General features: G+C 43.1%; 1 protein-coding gene across 17 annotated transcripts in view; it reads left to right on the forward strand.

Moving 5' to 3' along the window:
- Nucleotides 1-16,518, forward strand: part of ADD1 (adducin 1) — an 86,306-nt gene that overhangs the window by 35,409 nt on the left and 34,379 nt on the right. For all 17 annotated transcript variants that reach the window (XM_031010145.3, XM_031010139.3, XM_031010147.3 and 14 more), the window contains exons 3-6: nt 2,748-2,910; nt 5,331-5,482; nt 14,831-14,911; nt 15,438-15,587. In XM_031010145.3, coding sequence (XP_030866005.1) covers nt 2,748-2,910; nt 5,331-5,482; nt 14,831-14,911; nt 15,438-15,587 — 546 coding nt within the window. The remainder of the gene's footprint in view (nt 1-2,747; nt 2,911-5,330; nt 5,483-14,830; nt 14,912-15,437; nt 15,588-16,518) is intronic.

Raw genomic sequence — 16,518 nt, forward strand, 5'->3', positions numbered from 1 at the left:
GAGTTATGATCAAAGTAGCACACACCAGGTCCTTAGGCTAGTGACAGCTGGCTGGAGCCAAACGTTAAGATCCAGATTGGTGGCTCCAGGCCCTCACTCAGGACTAAGCTCAGCTCTGTGCCACGTGTCCTTTCTGCACGTACAGGTCGTCTGAAATGCTGTTTATGCATAGGGCTCCTGTACTGTGGTTTTCTTCTTTTTGGGTCTTCCTTACCAAGCTTTAAGTTTCTGGATGGCAAGGACCATATTATTTATCAGTATGTATATCCTTAGTGTCTGAAACAGCGCCTGGTACTTAGTAGTGTGTGTCGAGTTGAGCTTTCCCTAGATCTGTATGTGGATTTGAAAACCATTGAAATAGATCCTTTGAATTTTCAGACTGAGGGCTCCTGAAGGCAAGGAGCTTGTTTAATTTAGCTTTTGCTTCCCTTGTGACCAGCACTGTCTGTGATGTTCAGGAGATGCCATCTGTATCTCTTACTCTCTATCTTTTTTTTTTGAGATGGAGTCTCACTCTGTCGCCCAGGCTGGAGTGCAGTGGCGTGATCTTGGCTCACTGTAGCCTCCACCTCCCGAGTTCAAATGATTCTCCTGCCTCAGCCTCCTGAGTAGCTGGGATTACAAGCGTGCACCACCATACCCAACTCGCTGCAACCTCCTCCTACTGGCTTCAAGTGATTCTCCTGCCTCAGCCTCCCAAGTAGCTAGGATTACAGGCACAAGCTTCCATGCCCAGCTAACTTTTGTATTTTTAGTAGAGACGAGGTTTTACCACGTTGGCCAGGCTGGTCTCGAACTCCTGACCTCAAGTGATCCGCCTCCCTTGGCCTCCCAAAGTGCTGGAAGTTACAGGTGGAAGCCACTGCGCCCGCCCTATCTTTATTTGCACATATCTCCCTTTCTCTCTCATTGCATTGTGCTTTGATAACAAAGATGGCTAAATAATCACCATGTTTTGTTTTTTTCCCTTGTTTATTTCTTGCTTGCAGTCAGAGTACCTCTCAGCTTTTCCCTTCCTCATGGATGACTACAAAATATGATCTGCAACATTATTTGCCATGGTTTGGTAAATAGGGGGTCCTCAGAGGGCTCTTGACAGACATTCTATTCTACCCTTAATTAACAGCAATACATCTATTTGTTGTGTGCTTCCCCCAAGTGATAGGTACTCTTAGACTGTCCCTTGGCAATTTCCTGCAATATGTTTTCAGCTCAAGCAGTGACAAACTAGAAGTAAATTTGATGTGGATTAACATCCAGTGAACTTAAATTTTCATACTGGGTATCATTTATAATTGTTTGACATGATATTTATTTCTTTCTTTTTTTTTTTTTTTTTTTTGAGACGGAGTCTCACTCTGTCTCCCAAGCTGGAGTGCAGTGGTGGGATCTCAGCTCACTGCAAGCTCCGCCTCCCGGGTTCACACCATTCTCCTGCCTCAGCCTCCCGAGTAGCTGGGACTACAGGCGCCCACCACCACGCCTGGCTAATTTTTTGTATTTTTAGTAGAGACGGGGTTTCACCATGTTAGCCAGGATGGTCTCGATCTCCTGACCTCGTAATCCGCCCGCCTCGGCCTCCCAAAGTGCTGGGATTACAGGCGTGAGCCACCATGCCTGGCCGATATTTATTTCTTTGCCGGGTATGTGAAAAAATTATTTTAGTGCAGGTTGGGAATATAAATTATCTGTATTGTTATAATAGTGATTTTCTATTAAAATCACCATCAATCTAATTGCACTTTTTTTTGCCTGATTTAGTATTATTTGATAAAGGATGGATGGTTAGGGTTTTTTCCACATTTAAAAGTAATTTGAAAAGTATTTTGAAGAAAGTACTGCAAAGGATAAAGTAGAATATGAAAAATTACTAATAATCCTATCACTAAAAGGATTACAATGAACATTTTGATGTATTTACTTTTTTTTTTTTTTTTTTTTTTTTGAGACAAAGTCTTGCTCTGTTGCCCAGGCTGGAGTTCAATGGCCCAATCTCGGCTCACTGCAACCTCTGCCTCCTGGGTTCAAGCAATTCTCCTTTCTCAGCCTCCCAAGTAGCTGGGATTACAGGCGCCCACCACCACGCCTGGCTAATTTTTTATATTTTTAGTAGAGATGGGGTTTCACCATGTTGGCCAGGCTGGTCTCGAACTCCTGACCTCAGGTGATCCACCTGCCTTCGCCTCCCAAAGTGCTGGGATTCCAGGCATGAGCCACTGCACCCAGCCAATGTATTTACTTTTAATCTTTTTCTATGTTTAGGTATGTATTTGCTATAATAAGGACTGGTTATACTGCTTGATAACATTGTCACTCAAACATATATCAAGAGCAATTTTATGCCATTTAAGTTTTTTTAGCTTTTCATGTTGAATGCATGCGTATAATTCCCAGTGTATTTGATCAGTCCTCTGTTGATTGAAACGTAGGATGTTTTTCCCTTTTATCAATAATGCTGGAATGAACATCCAAATGAATCAGTCTTTGAGCACTTCCTTGAATGTTTCCTTAAAATAGATTCCTAAGAGTAGAATTCCTGTTCAGAGTTTAAGCTTTTATTGTATTAAATTACTTTCTAGAAAAGAATGTACCAGTTTATATTATCAGCAGTAGTGTGTGAGAATATCTGTTTGCCTTTCCAGCACTGGATGAAAACAAAAAATTGGTCTATGTGATAGCTACTTCTGACCCCCTGCCCAAGGAACAGAAAATAAATGGTATCTCAGTGTTTTAATGTTTTTTATTAGGCTTTCTGTGAAGAATTGGAATCAATGATACAGGAGCAATTTAAGAAGGGGAAGAACCCCACAGGCCTATTGGCTTTACAGCAGATTGCAGATTTTATGACCACGAATGTACCAAATGTCTACCCAGCAGCTCCGCAAGGAGGGATGGCTGCCTTAAACATGAGTGAGTAGTTCCTGATTTTTAATACATGTTCTGTAGTTTTCAGGTAAAATTTCCTGAAGATTGCTCATGTGAAATAAATGGGCATTTAACTGTATAACATAACAGAGTTGAGTATTTTGAAAATTAATGTGTTTTCGTTAGTCCTAGTAAAAGATAGGCTGGAATTCTGAAATCATCTTGAATGTTGCAGACTCCTCTTTTCTTAGCCAGTGAGACTTTGTTATTTCCGAGGCAGATGACTTTTTATGAGTCTTCCCAGCCCCTATGTAGATTAAAATAAACTAATAGAAATAATGCTGTGGAGTAGCACATCAGTTTTGCCTGGCCAGCATTTCTTACCTAGCATTCTTCACTGCTGTGTCCCAACTAGTGAGAAAGAGAAATTCTAAAAGAAAAGCCAGAGGAAAAGTACTGGATGGGTGAATGTGAGCAAAGAATGGTCAGCTGCAAGAATGGAGCTTTGCCACGGCAATTGAGTTTGCAAATGTTAACATGACAAAGCATCAACTAATCTGAGCCACTGCATATTGTACCTTGGATTAGTCTCTGATGGGTCTGGTTGGATAGTCAAATCTGATTGCCCGAAATAGGGTACTGGTTTCTGTTAGATCTGCTGACATTTGCCATTTACCTGTCTGCTCTGTGGTATTCTTAGAAGTTGAATAGCATTCACCAGATCTGATATATATTGTAATTAATGTCTACAGAATATTAAGAGTCACATTTAATCCATAGCTCAAACCTCCATCCTGAAATCACATGGCCACCACTAGGAAAGTGTTCATGTGGATTCCGTTTTTTTTTTTGCTGTTGTTTTTGAGACGGCATCTTGCTCTGTCTCCCAGGCTGGAGTGCAGTGGCGTGATCTCAGCTCCCTGCAAACTACCACCTCCCAGGTTCAAGCTGTTCTCCTGCCTCAGCCTCCTGAATAGCTAAGATTACAGGCACACACCACCACACCTGGCTAATTTTTGTTATTTTTAGTAGAGACGGATTTTGCCATGTTGGCCATGCTGGTCTCAAACTCCTGACCACAAGTAATCCACTCGCCTCAGCCTCCCTAAGTGCTGGGATTATGAACATGAGCCACCACACCTGGCCCATTTCTTCTGTATTAATTAGCAAGAATGTTCTGTCAGGAGAAACTTCCCTTCAGTTCTTTTGGTTACCTGGTGGTACAGTTTGCGTAGGAAAGGCAGTATCCCTTTCCGAAATAATAAGTTGGTTTCCAATCATCCTTCAGTGATGAACAATTAGGTTTTTTTTTTTTTTTTAGTATTATTTGAATTTATGATTTAAACATAGTCAGTGTGTTTCACATCATTGCAGTTATTATCCGGATTTGTTGAGAACTTTCCTTCTGAATGGATGTTGAACTTTGTGAAATGCTTCTTTTCTTTCTGTTAAAATGATCCCTTAGTCTTTCTTCTTTAGTTTGTTATGGTGAATTATGTTTTGTTTGTTTGTTTGTTTGTTTTGTGTATTTATTTATTTAGAGATAAGTTCTTGCTCTTTCACCCATGCTGGAGTACAGTGGCACGATCACAGCTCACTACAACCTTGAACTCCTAGGCTTAAGGGATCCTCCATGCCTTCCATGCTTGGCTATCTTGCTCTGTCGCCTGGGCTGGAGTGCAGTGGCACGATCTTGTCTCACTGTAAGCTCCACCTCCTGGGTTCACGCCATTCTCCTGCCTCAGCCTCCCAAGTAGCTGGGAGTACAGGCGCCCACCACCACGTCCGGCTAATTTTTTGTATTTTTGGTATAGACAGGGTTTCACCTTGTTAGCCAGGATGGTCTCGATGTCCTGACCTTGTGATCCTCCCGCCTCGGCCTCCCAAAGTGCTGGGATTACAGGCGTGAACCACCGCGCCCAGCCCATATTGGTTATTTCTATCTCCTTTCTTTTGTTAAGTCTGGCTAGAGGTTTATCTTATTTTATTATTTGTATTTTATTTTTAAGCTTCTCAAAGATTCAACTTTTGCTTTAATCAGAAAGCCTTAAAAACACTTTTCTTCTCTAATGTATACGTTTAATGCTGTAAATTTCCTTTTAAGCTTGCTTTACTGCACCCCACAAATTTGGCTTTTTGTTATTGATTTCTAACTTAATTGTGTTAGTGTTGGAAAACAGTCATTATGAAATTGTCTTTGAAGTTTTCAAGACTTTATTGTCTAATGTGGAAGATAAATATCTCAGAACCATTAGTATTTGATTTACATTTGATAAGAAATGTTAATATTTGAGGCTTTTTGGTAAGTCTCGCTTTGTTGCCTTGGCTATTCACAGCTGCTGTCATAAGCACTATAGCCTCAAACTCATGGCTTCAAGTGATCCTCCTGCCTTAGCCTTCTGAGTAGCTAGGACTACAGGCGTATACCACCGCACCTGGCTGAGTTTTGTTTTTCTTTATTTCAGGTCTTGGTATGGTGACTCCTGTGAACGATCTTAGAGGATCTGATTCTATTGCGTATGACAAAGGAGAGAAGTTATTACGGTGTAAATTGGCAGCGTTTTATAGACTAGCAGATCTCTTTGGGTGGTCTCAGCTTATCTACAATCATATCACAGTGAGTATTAAATGGGCTAGTAACTGAACGATAAATGAAATATTTTGTGTCTGGCACCACCTCTTTCCATTTAGGAGAAGAGGGAAGCAGGCTCAGCTTCAGTAAGTCTTGGAATACCTCTTCTGATTCCTGACTACAGAGTGTAATAACCTGAGAATCAGCCAGTTTGGGTTAAAAGTTACAGGAACAGCAGTTCTTGAAAATTTCTTTCTTGCGTGCTAACCTAATAAAACAACTAAGTGTTTACCAGATTATACGCAGTTTCTAAAATTATTTTTATGCTTAAAAACCTAAGAATGATGATGTTTTCTTTCTTAGTCTGACCAAAGCGTTCCGTCTCTCAAACTTATTTCTTCAGCTACTCCAGTTTTAACTATTTTTCAACATTATTAGGATCTCTTTTCCTTCATTCTGGGTATCTGCTTCTCTGGACCAAGCGCTGTTCTAACTGTGGTTGTGTCAGTGGACAACATGAGTCCTTCCCTTGTGGACAGTCACTTCTTCATCCCAATCCATTAGCCTGTTCTTCACTCCCTATTTTGTCCATCTTGTATTTCATGGTCCCTCATTTCAGCAATACTCTGCCAATCCTGTACTATCCCTCCCAGCTTCTGAGTAGCCAAATCCTGCTGTGGAAGTCCTCCCACCAGAGCCCATTACCTTTCTCCATAGATTCACAACCCAAATCTCAAATGGGCCCATGACTTAGCCTGGCAACCATAACTCATCTCTCTTACAACCTTACTAATATTTAAGCCTTCTCTACTATCTTTGAGACTCCTGACCTCCTTCTTCCACCAAATGACCTCATCATGTCACAGAAAAAATGGGTACCCTTACTGACATTTGTAGCCATTCTGTACTCTTGACCACCTGTTACAATGTCTTGCCTTCTGCCTGTGGCCAGACTTTGCTCCCCTGGCTTGGAATTCCACCCTTCCTGCCTTCTTTTTTTTTTTTTTTTCTGAGACAGAGACTTGCTCTGTCGCCCAGGCTGGAGTGCAGTGGTGCAATCTCGGCTCACTGCAAGCTCCGCCTCGTGGGTTCACGCCATTCTCCTGCCTCAGCCTCCCAAGTAGCTGGGACTACAGGCGCCCGCCACCACACCTGGCTAATTTTTTTGTATTTTTAGTAGAGCCGGGGTTTCACCATGTTAGCCAGGATGGTCTCGATTTCCTGACCTTGTGATCCGCCCGCCTTGGCCTCCCAAAGTGCTTGGGATTACAGGCGTGAGCCACCCTGCCCGGCCCCTTCCTGCCTTTTTAGATTCACAGTGCATTGCCAGGGTTCTTCTGTTCCTTCACTCTTTTGTAGAGATAGCTTCTTCCTTTGAACTGCTTCCTTCCTTTGGTTTTGAAACTTGTTCCAGTCTTCTGTTTTTTTTCATGTAATTTCTTTTAAAGGATATTTTAAATTGTTAATACAGTGCCTGCTTTTTGTATCAAGTGTACCTTATGCAGATGTCTAAAGAAAAAGTAATTCCACCAATACTTCCATCTCTCTTGAGGCAAGCAGTGTGTGCGCTGTTCAGATTGCTGAAATGTTTCCTCCATACTCACACACACACAGGTTTTTCTACACATGGACTCATAACCAGCGGTGCTTCGTTAAGCTCCATTCTGGACTCAGAGGAATGCTAAGCCTCTTGAGGTGACGGTCTGGAGCTCACCTTGTGATTAGTGTGTTGTGCCTCTGGGACTTGATATTGGTCTCTGCCAGAGAGACTGAGTTGCCTTCTATCCATCTGTTCTTGTTTCCGCTTAAATGAACTTTTCAAAATGCAAGCCTTACCATGTCATGCTCCTGTGTGCAGCACGCTCACTCTGTGTAGAATGTCATCGCTGCTTTATTCCCCTGTAGCAGTTACCCCCATCCATTCTGTATGTTTAGCTGTTGCTGTCCCTCTCTGGCCACAGGAATATAAATTCCACAGGGAGAGCGTCTGTTGTGGTCCCTGCTGTGGCCCCGGGACCCGTGGCACAGAGTAGGCATGCAGTAAACTTAGGTGAAAAACTGAATGAAACCCCCGGCTGAACTGGAATTACCTCAGTGAAGTTGTGAACAAGAGCTCGCTGGGACCTTTTGACATTTGATTGGTGGGTCCAGTTAGCCTAGCACAAATGCCAGCTCCCTTCCTGGTGCCTTCAGGGAAATTGCTGGTCTCTGTCATCTAATTATACTTGACAGAATGCTGTGGTGGAGATTAGTGCTAAGTGGTTGCCTGAAGATCAGTGCAGTGAAAATGTTACAGCTGTGATCGGAAACGTAACCCTAGCTGTGATAACAGCTTCACCTTCTTCGCGGGTTTTAAAGTGCTGTTTGCCTAGTCCTATTTTGAATGCTGATTAAATAAGTTTGAATTGGTTAAATTGCTTGTTTTCTCCTCCTTTAATTGTTTAAGAATTGGCAAAATTAAAAAAGTGTTTTCTGTAAATTATCTCCTTGGGGCTTAATATCGAGTAAAAAGAAATGCAAGTTACCTAAAATGTTTCCTATGTCTTATAAACTAGAACTAGAGAATCTTTAAGGAAGAAAGGTTTTGGTTTATTTTGTTTTACTATTATGGCATCCATTTCTTATTTACTATCTAGGTATGGTATAGACGCTTAACAGAAAAGCAAATACTAACAGTGTCAACAAAAAGTGACAGCAGGTCATTCTGCCCTTTCTTTGAAAGGGGGTCATAGGGATTTTCTGCTAAAGGGATTTAAAATTGCTAACAGGTGTTAGAAGATTGGAGATGATTGTCTGAAATAGATCTTTAAGATTGCATTGGATTTGGAGAAGCGTTTGTGGGGGCTGGGGGGAGGGGGACAAGACAGGGTGGCCCAGTTAGCACAGTGGACTGGGCTTCCTCTCTTGGTGGCACTTAGCTGATGGCTTGGCCTGCCCATTCTGATGTCAGTGGAATGCTGTCAAGGCTTCCCACCTGCAGAACCTGGCAGGTGCTTGTTCAACTCCGTTCTGGATTCCAGAGAATGCTAAGCCTCTGAGGTGATGGTCTGGACCCACCTTTGTGACCAGTGCCCTGTGCTTCAGGGATGTGATAGTGGTCTCCTCTGGAGGTACTGAATTGGGTACTGCATTGGTCTGCAACAGGAGAGTCTCAGTCTTCATACACAGAGAAGGGGCAGTACATGTGTGGGAAGAGACACAGGGAGAGCAGTGCTGGTCTGACGGGGAGGGACAACTGCAGAGGAAACTGACTTCAAAATATCCTCTATTTTTACTTGATGTTTGTAATTTTGCACTTTCTCCTTTTTGCTTTAGATTCAGAGAATTGAATGTTTTAAGCTTCTAAAATTAAAGTATGTATTAATAGATCTGTTAAGCTTACAGTTGGAAATAAATCTTAAAATAAGTAAAAGAAGGAAACATTATTAATTACAGCGTTATTATTATTATTATTATTTTTGAGACAGGGTCTCACTCTGTCACCCAGGCTGGAGTGCAGTGGTGGAATCTCGGCTCACTGCAACCTCTGCCGTCTCGGTTCAAGTGATCCTCCTGCCTCAGCCTCCCAAGTAGCAGGAACAGGCATGTGCCACCATGCGCAGGTGTGCACCACCATGCCACTAGCTGATTTTAGTATTTTTAGTAGAGATGGGGTTTCACCATGCTGGCCAGCCTGGGCTCAAACTCCTGGCCTCAAGTGATCTGCCTGCCTCGGCCTCCCAAAGTGCTGGGATTACAGGTGTGAGCCACTGTGCCCGGCCCAGCATTATTTGTAATAATGAAATTATTGTTATTATTATTATTATTTTAGGCAGAGTCTCACTCTGTGGCCCAGGCTGGAGTGCAGTGGCATGATCTCGGCTCACTCAACCTCTACCTTCCGAGTTCAGGCAATTCTGCTCCCTCAGCCTCCCAAGTAGCAGGGATTACAGGCACCTGCCACCACACCCAGCTAATTTTTTTGTATTTTTACTAGAGATGGGGTTTCACCATGTTGGCCAGGCTGGTTTTGAACTCCTGACCTCAAGTGATCTGCCCAACTCAGCCTCCCAAAGTGCTAGGGTTATAGGTGTGAGCCACTGCACCCAGCCAGTAATGAAAAATTTTAAGAGTCCTTAAGTATTCAGCAGTAGATAGGAAATGGCTCAGTTATTCAATATCAATTTGAGAAAATGTTGTATACTATGAAAAGCAGTTACAAAGATCATGTAGAACAAGTGAAACATGAAAAATGAAAGGTATCAGAAATGAGAAAATATGAAATATATACTGTTTACAGCTATATGAAATATGTACATATATATATGGAGAGAGAGAGAGAGACAAAAGAGAAATGACTGACAAAAATGGTTGTGTAATACTTTTTAAATGTGGAACCTGACAGCATGCTTCTAAAATTTAGATGGAAGAGCGGAAGGCCAAGAATAGCTAAGACACTCCTGAAGAACAGCTAGGCAAGGAGATTTTTCCTACCAGATGTCAAACTTAATATAAAGTGGTGGTAATTAATATAGTGTCCTTTGGGCAAAGGAAGATGCAGAGGGATCAGTAGGGCCAAATTGCATGCATTGAAACAGACATGCCGTAGTCGGCATTGCAGCTCAGTGGGGTGGGGGATGGACTTGGCAATGATGGCTGCTGGGATGCTTGGGTAGAAAAGTCACAAGTGGAAATAATTATATGAGACTTCTATACTATACATAATCACAAAGCCATCCCAGTGAATTAAAGATTAAATTTGAAACGCAATACTTTAACAATTTTAGGACTAATATAGGTGAAAATCACTGGCCTTGAACCTCTGGCCTAAGGAGAGATGTCTTATGACACAAAAATCACTTATCGTAAAAGAAAAGATGGATAAATTTGTCTACATTTAAAGTAAACAAACTTTTTCCTTATTAAAAGATACCAGAGGCCAGGCGTGGTGGCTCATGCCTGTAATCCCAGCATTTTGGGAGGCTGAGGTGGGTGGATCACCTGAGGTCAGGAGTTCGAGACCAGCCTGGCCAACATGATGAAACCCATTTCTACCAAAAAATACAAAAAATTTGGCCAGGCATGGTGGTGTGCCTGTAGTCCCAGCTGCTGGGGAGGCTGAGACAGGAGAATTGCTTGAACCCTAGAGGCAGAGGTTGCAGTGAGCTGAGATTGTGCCACTGCACTCCAGCCTGGGTGGCAGAGTGAGACCCTGTCTCAGAAAAAAGGTAAAAGATACCATAAAGACAGTAATAATAAAAGCCGCAACCTGGAAGGTTTGTCCCACATGTAGCCAACAGAAATTAATATCTGGGGCTGGGTGTGGTGGCTCACGCCTGTAATCTCTGCACTTTGGGAGACCAAGGTGGGCACATCACTTGAGGCCAGGAGTTTGAGACCAGTGTGGCCAACATGTGAAACTCTGTCTCTGCTAAAAATGCAAAATTAGCCAGGTGTGGTGGTGCGCACCTGTAATCCCAGCTACTGGGAGGCTGAGACAGGAATCACTTGAACTTGGGAGGTGAAGGTTGCAGTGAGCTGAAATTGTGCCACTGCACTCCAGCCTGGGTGACAGAGTGAGACTCCGTCTCAAAAAAAAAAAAAAAAAAAAAAGAAAGAATATCTGGAATAGATAACTGTCGGTAAGAAAAAGACAAACCAGTATAAAATGGACAAAAGGCAAGAAAGGAATTTCACAGAAGGGGAAATAAGAATGCCTTATAAAAATGTGAAAAGTTACTGAAATCATTTGGTCACCAGGAAATTATAAATTCATATCACAATGAAATGTCATTTTATAGACATCAGATTTCTTTTGTTGTTGTTTGAGACAGAGTCTCACCCTGTCACCCAGGCTAGAGTCAGTGGCATGATCTCTGCTCACTGCAAGCTCTGCCTCCCAGGTTCACGCCATTCTCCTGCCTCAACCTCCCGAGTAGCTGGGAGTACAGTCGCCCGCCACCACACCTGGCTAATTATTTTTGTATTTTTAGTAGAGACAGGGTTTCACCATTTTAGCCAGGATGGTCTCCATCTCCTGACCTTGTGATCCGCCCTTCTCGCCCTCCCAAAGTGCTGGGATTACAGGCATGAGCCACCATGCCTGGCCACTAGAATTATTGTATTTCTTAAGCTAATTGATAGATACATGGATGTTTGATTTATTATTATACTTACATTGTCTTATATCTTGTAAATACCCTTGTATGTGTGTTTTTAAAATAAAGGCTTTTAAAAGAAGCAAAACAAAAATCTGGAACTTAATCTTTTCTTATTTTCATCCTTAATTTTCTTCATTCCAACCAGTATATACACAGATCCCTTGTTTTATGTTTTGTTTTGACTGAGCTTAGCAATTAGACAACTGCTTACTTTTGTGTTAAATAATTTAACAAGTCAGGATGGGCTGGATGCAGTGACTCCCGCCTGTAATCCCAACACTTTCGGAGGCCAAGGCAGGAGGATCACTTGAGCTCAAAAGTTTGGGACCAGCTTGGGCAACATAGTGAAACCCTGTCTCTATTAAAAAAAAAAAAAAAAGGTCAGCATGCTTTTTAAGATAAAGGAGGCTGGGCACGGTGGCTCACGCCTCTAATCCCAGCATTTTTGGAGGCCAGAAAAAGTGGGTGCATCACTTGAGGCCAGGAGTTTGAGACCAGCCTGGCCGACGTGGTGAAACCCCGTCTCTACTAAAAATACAGAAATTAGCTGGGCATGGTGTGCCTATAATCCCAGTTACTCAGAGGCTGAGGCAGGAGAATCGCTTGAACCTGGGAGGCAAAGATTGTAGTGAGCTGAGATCGTGCCCCTGCACTCCAGCCTGGGTGACAGAGTGAGCTTTGTCTCAAAAAAAGAAAAAAAAAAAGATAACGGAGCTGACTTTAGGAAATAGAAAGCAAGGCTGACTCAGCATTGCAAAGAAGTGGGTCATAGGGATTTATAGAGACTGGGTGTTGTAGTTCACTATCCATGTAAATGACCCCTAGCAATGATTTAGTGTTGCTGCTCCCACTACCACTAATGATGGTAATAATGGGTAGATGCCGTTTATTGCGAGCTTTATTGTAGACACAGGCTCTTCCATCCCCACTTAGTCATGAGGAAAACAGGAGCTCAGGGTGCCCAGAACACCATAGCCAGTTCTTGGCAGAGCTAGGATTTGAACTTAAGTCTTATCTGACTTTGGATTTTGTGCTCTTAACCCTGTTATGCTCTACAGAGACAATCAGGTGAGTTTAGCCTACAGATCATATAAGGGGAGACAGGATAGATTTAGATGTCTGAAAATTAAATTGTAGAAGGGGGTTAGAATTTGTTCTGTGTTATATACTAGAGGCAGTGGTGACAAACAGGAAAACAGATTTCTTCTCAGTGCTAGAAAGAACGTTTTAATCCTTAAGTCTGTCCAGCATCTGTTTATCACAGTGCTTCAGCGCCCATGACATGGTGGGCTCTCAGCGAGTAGGTGGTCATTTCTTTCCTGAATGAATAAATGAGGGAGGCTGGGGTAAGCATCCTCATCACTGAAACTAAAACAAGCAGACCCTGGGTATGCTTCTGTTTGGGCCACTACAGAAGAAATCACTGTGTGGGTTAGGAAGCTGGACTAAACACCCTAAGTCCTTTTCAACAAACACTCAGCTCCAACTGTCCGACCCTAGTTAGGGTTCTGGGTTCCTTAACCCAGTAGTAAATGTATTTGAACTTAATCTTTAGGAAGCCTTTTGAGCCTATACTAAAATCATTATAAAAACTAGAATGAATATTTTTGAGGGCAGGTCTCTTCTTTTTTACTGCTGTATTCCTAGTGTCTAGCATATGCTTGATGCATAGTGTAAACCAAATCTGCATTGAATTAATTACTGTGGAGAGAAAAACATACTGTGGAAGAGGCAAACCAACGAAGGCAATGAGGATGTGGTGTTGTAGAGACTTAAGAAATGGATTATGCTGGGCACAGTGGCTCACACCTGTAAGCCTAGCATTTTGAGAGGCTGAGGCGGGAGGATTGCTTGAGTTCAGGAGTTCAAGACCAGCCCGGGCAACTTAGTGAGACCCCATCTCTACCAAAATAAAAAATAAAAAAATAGCCAGGCTTAATGACTTGTGCCCGTAGTCCCAGCTACTCAGGAGGCTGAGATGTGTGGATCACTTGAGTCAGGAGGTTGAGGCTGCAGTGAGCATGATCGCGCCACTGCATTACAGCCTGGGTAACAGAGTGAGACCCCATCTCAAAAACAAAAAACCAAAAAAAAAAAACCAGATCAAGTAGTAAGGATACAAGTTGGTTTTAATTTTTTTTTATTTTTTATTTATTTAATTTACTTTTTTGAGACAGGGTCTTGTCTGTCACCCAGGCTAGAGTGCAGTGGCACAATCATGACTGACTGCAACCTCTGCCTCCTGGGTTCCAAGTGATTCTCGTGCCTCAGCCACCTGAGTGTCTGGGACTACAGGCGCCTGCCACCACAGGTGGCTAAGTTGTCTATTTTATTTTATTTTTTTAGTAGAGACGGGGTTTTGCCATGTTGACCAGGCTGGTCCCAAACTCCTGGCCTCAAGTGATCCACCCGTCTTCGCCTCCCAAAGTGCTGGGATTACAGGCTTGAGCCACAGTGCCCAGCCTAGGTGTTAAGTATTTTTAAAAATTCATTTTGTCAATGCCTACTGCAGCAAGGAAAAAAAAAAAAAAGGACATTCTGTTTGACTTTTTAAAAGTAAGTTTTGGCCAGGCACAGTGGCTCATGCCTGTAATCCCAGCACTTTGAGAGGCCAAGGAAGGCAGATCCAGTTGAGCCCAGGAGTTTTTGAGACCAGCCTGGCCAGCATGGCGAAACCCTGTCTCTATACAAAATACAAAAATTAGCTGGTCATGGTGTTGTGCGCTTGTAGTCCCAGCTACTCGGGAGGCTGAGGTGGGAGGATCATTTGAGCCTGGGAGGCAGAAGTTGCAGTGAGCCGTGATCACGCCACTGCACTCCAGCCTGGGCAACAGAGTGAGACCCTGTCTCAAAAAAAAAAAAAAAAAACAGTGTAAGTTTTGGTTTTCATTATTATATCCCTGAGGAGTGACACCTTTTTTGCCTTTGACACTAGTAGCCACCAGAAAGTGCGATAGAGTAACCCAGCAGTAATTTATTGACCTGTCAGAAGGCTAGTGTGGAACTGTTTTTTCCCTCTATAAAGTCAGTTATCATGAACGTGAGCAAGAAGCACTTCATATATGTGATAAATTAGTACAGTAGAATAATGGAAAGCTTCCAGTACCCCTTGGCTTCGTGACGGGCATTGTGCATGGACGCTTCCCTGCATAGCTCACTCAGTGTTCTGAACAAACCCGTGAGTTTGTAGCCTGAAAGAGATGCAAATAATTTCACTTGGATCTTTGAGCTAATTCAGTCATTTTCCCCACAGACCAGAGTGAACTCCGAGCAGGAACACTTCCTCATTGTCCCTTTTGGGCTTCTTTACAGTGAAGTGACTGCATCCAGTTTGGTAAGAATGTCCTTCTCTTTGGCAGCTTGTATGTGCAGGTCATGTTAGGTCATTCAACATCTTCAGATCAGCTAAATATGTAAAACCCAAGAAACAAGAAAGAGCCTGTGTTTTATGTGGTGTGTTCAGTTAGAGAAAAACCTTTGAGAGAAGTTACAAATATTGTAACCTTGAGTTTGAATAGTTTCTAGTTAGGGTAATTTGAAGTCCTCTTGGGCTGGGGTGCAGTGGCTCATGCCTGTAATTCCAGTACTTAAGTTCGAGACCAGCCTGGCCAACATGGCGATACCCCAACTCTACAAAAAAATACAAAAATTAGCTGGGCATGGTGGTGCACGCCTGTAGTCCCAGCCACCTGGGAAGCTGAGGTGGGAGGATTGTTTGAACCTGGGAGGTGGAGGCTGCAGTAAGCCGAGGTCGCACCACTGCACTACAGCCTGGGCGACAGAGCCAGACCCTATCAAAAAAAAAAAAAGAAAAAACGAAGTCCTCTTGGTATTTTAAATTTTTATTTTTTTATTTTCAGGTTAAGATCAATCTACAAGGAGATATAGTAGATCGTGGAAGCACTAATCTGGGAGTAAATCAAGCCGGCTTCACCTTACACTCTGCAATTTATGCTGCACGCCCGGACGTGAAGTGCGTTGTGCACATTCACACCCCAGCAGGGGCTGCGGTGAGTGGCTGCCCTGGTAGCATCTCAAGTTTTAAAGCTGCTTAGTGAAAGGCACTGCACGTTTTCTCTGAATTGCCCTTGTTGTTTATAGTCAGTAAAACTAATTTTGTTGAATATAAAAAAAAAATGGTGTACCACTAAGTTTGACTTTCTTAAAATAATTTTTTTTCCTTTTAAGGGGTCCATATATCCCATTTAATTTGGAAAAACATATAATAAGTCTGAAAATGCCTATTAGATTTAACATTGGCCGGGCATGGTGGCTCATGCCTGTAATCACACTACTTCGGAATGCTGAGGCGGGAGGATTGCTGAGCCCAGGAGTTGGAGACCAGCCTGGGCAACATAGTGAGACCCCGTCTGTACAAAAAAAATTAAAAAATTAACCAGTGTGGTGCGTGCCTGTACTTCCAGCTACTTGGGAGGCTGAGGTGGGAAGATTTTGAGCCAAGGATGTTGAGGTTTCAGTGAGCTATGGTTGTGCCTCTGAACTCTAGCCTGGGTGACAGAGTAAGACCTTGTCTCAAAAAAATAAAATAACAGTAAACAAAACAAAGTCATAGAGAATTGAGGGAGAGGTAAGATTTCAGGGTGTTGAAGACTGTGGGGACGTGCAAAATGACAGCAGTAAGCAGGCATCTCGTTCGAGAAGAATGGGAAAAGAAGGAGAGGGCAAGCTGGGGTGGTGGGTGGAGGGTGCTGTGGGCTCGGGGAAGGGTGTTTGGGGTGTGGGAGACTTGAACGTGAGGACAGTCTGTGGGGACGAGCTGGGGAAAGGGAGAGGTTGAGGCCTAGAAACCAGCCTGTCCAGCTCCCTGCAGCCAAGCAGCGGGACCCTGGCTGGATTGTGACGGGAAAGAAGAAAAGGAGCGGCTGGGAGAGGAGACACAGGCAGTGCAGGCTGTTACGAGGCTTAGCTTCCAAGCTGCTC

Source organism: Gorilla gorilla, chromosome 3 (assembly GCF_029281585.2).
Source record: "Gorilla gorilla gorilla isolate KB3781 chromosome 3, NHGRI_mGorGor1-v2.1_pri, whole genome shotgun sequence".
Lineage (NCBI taxonomy): Eukaryota > Metazoa > Chordata > Mammalia > Primates > Hominidae > Gorilla > Gorilla gorilla.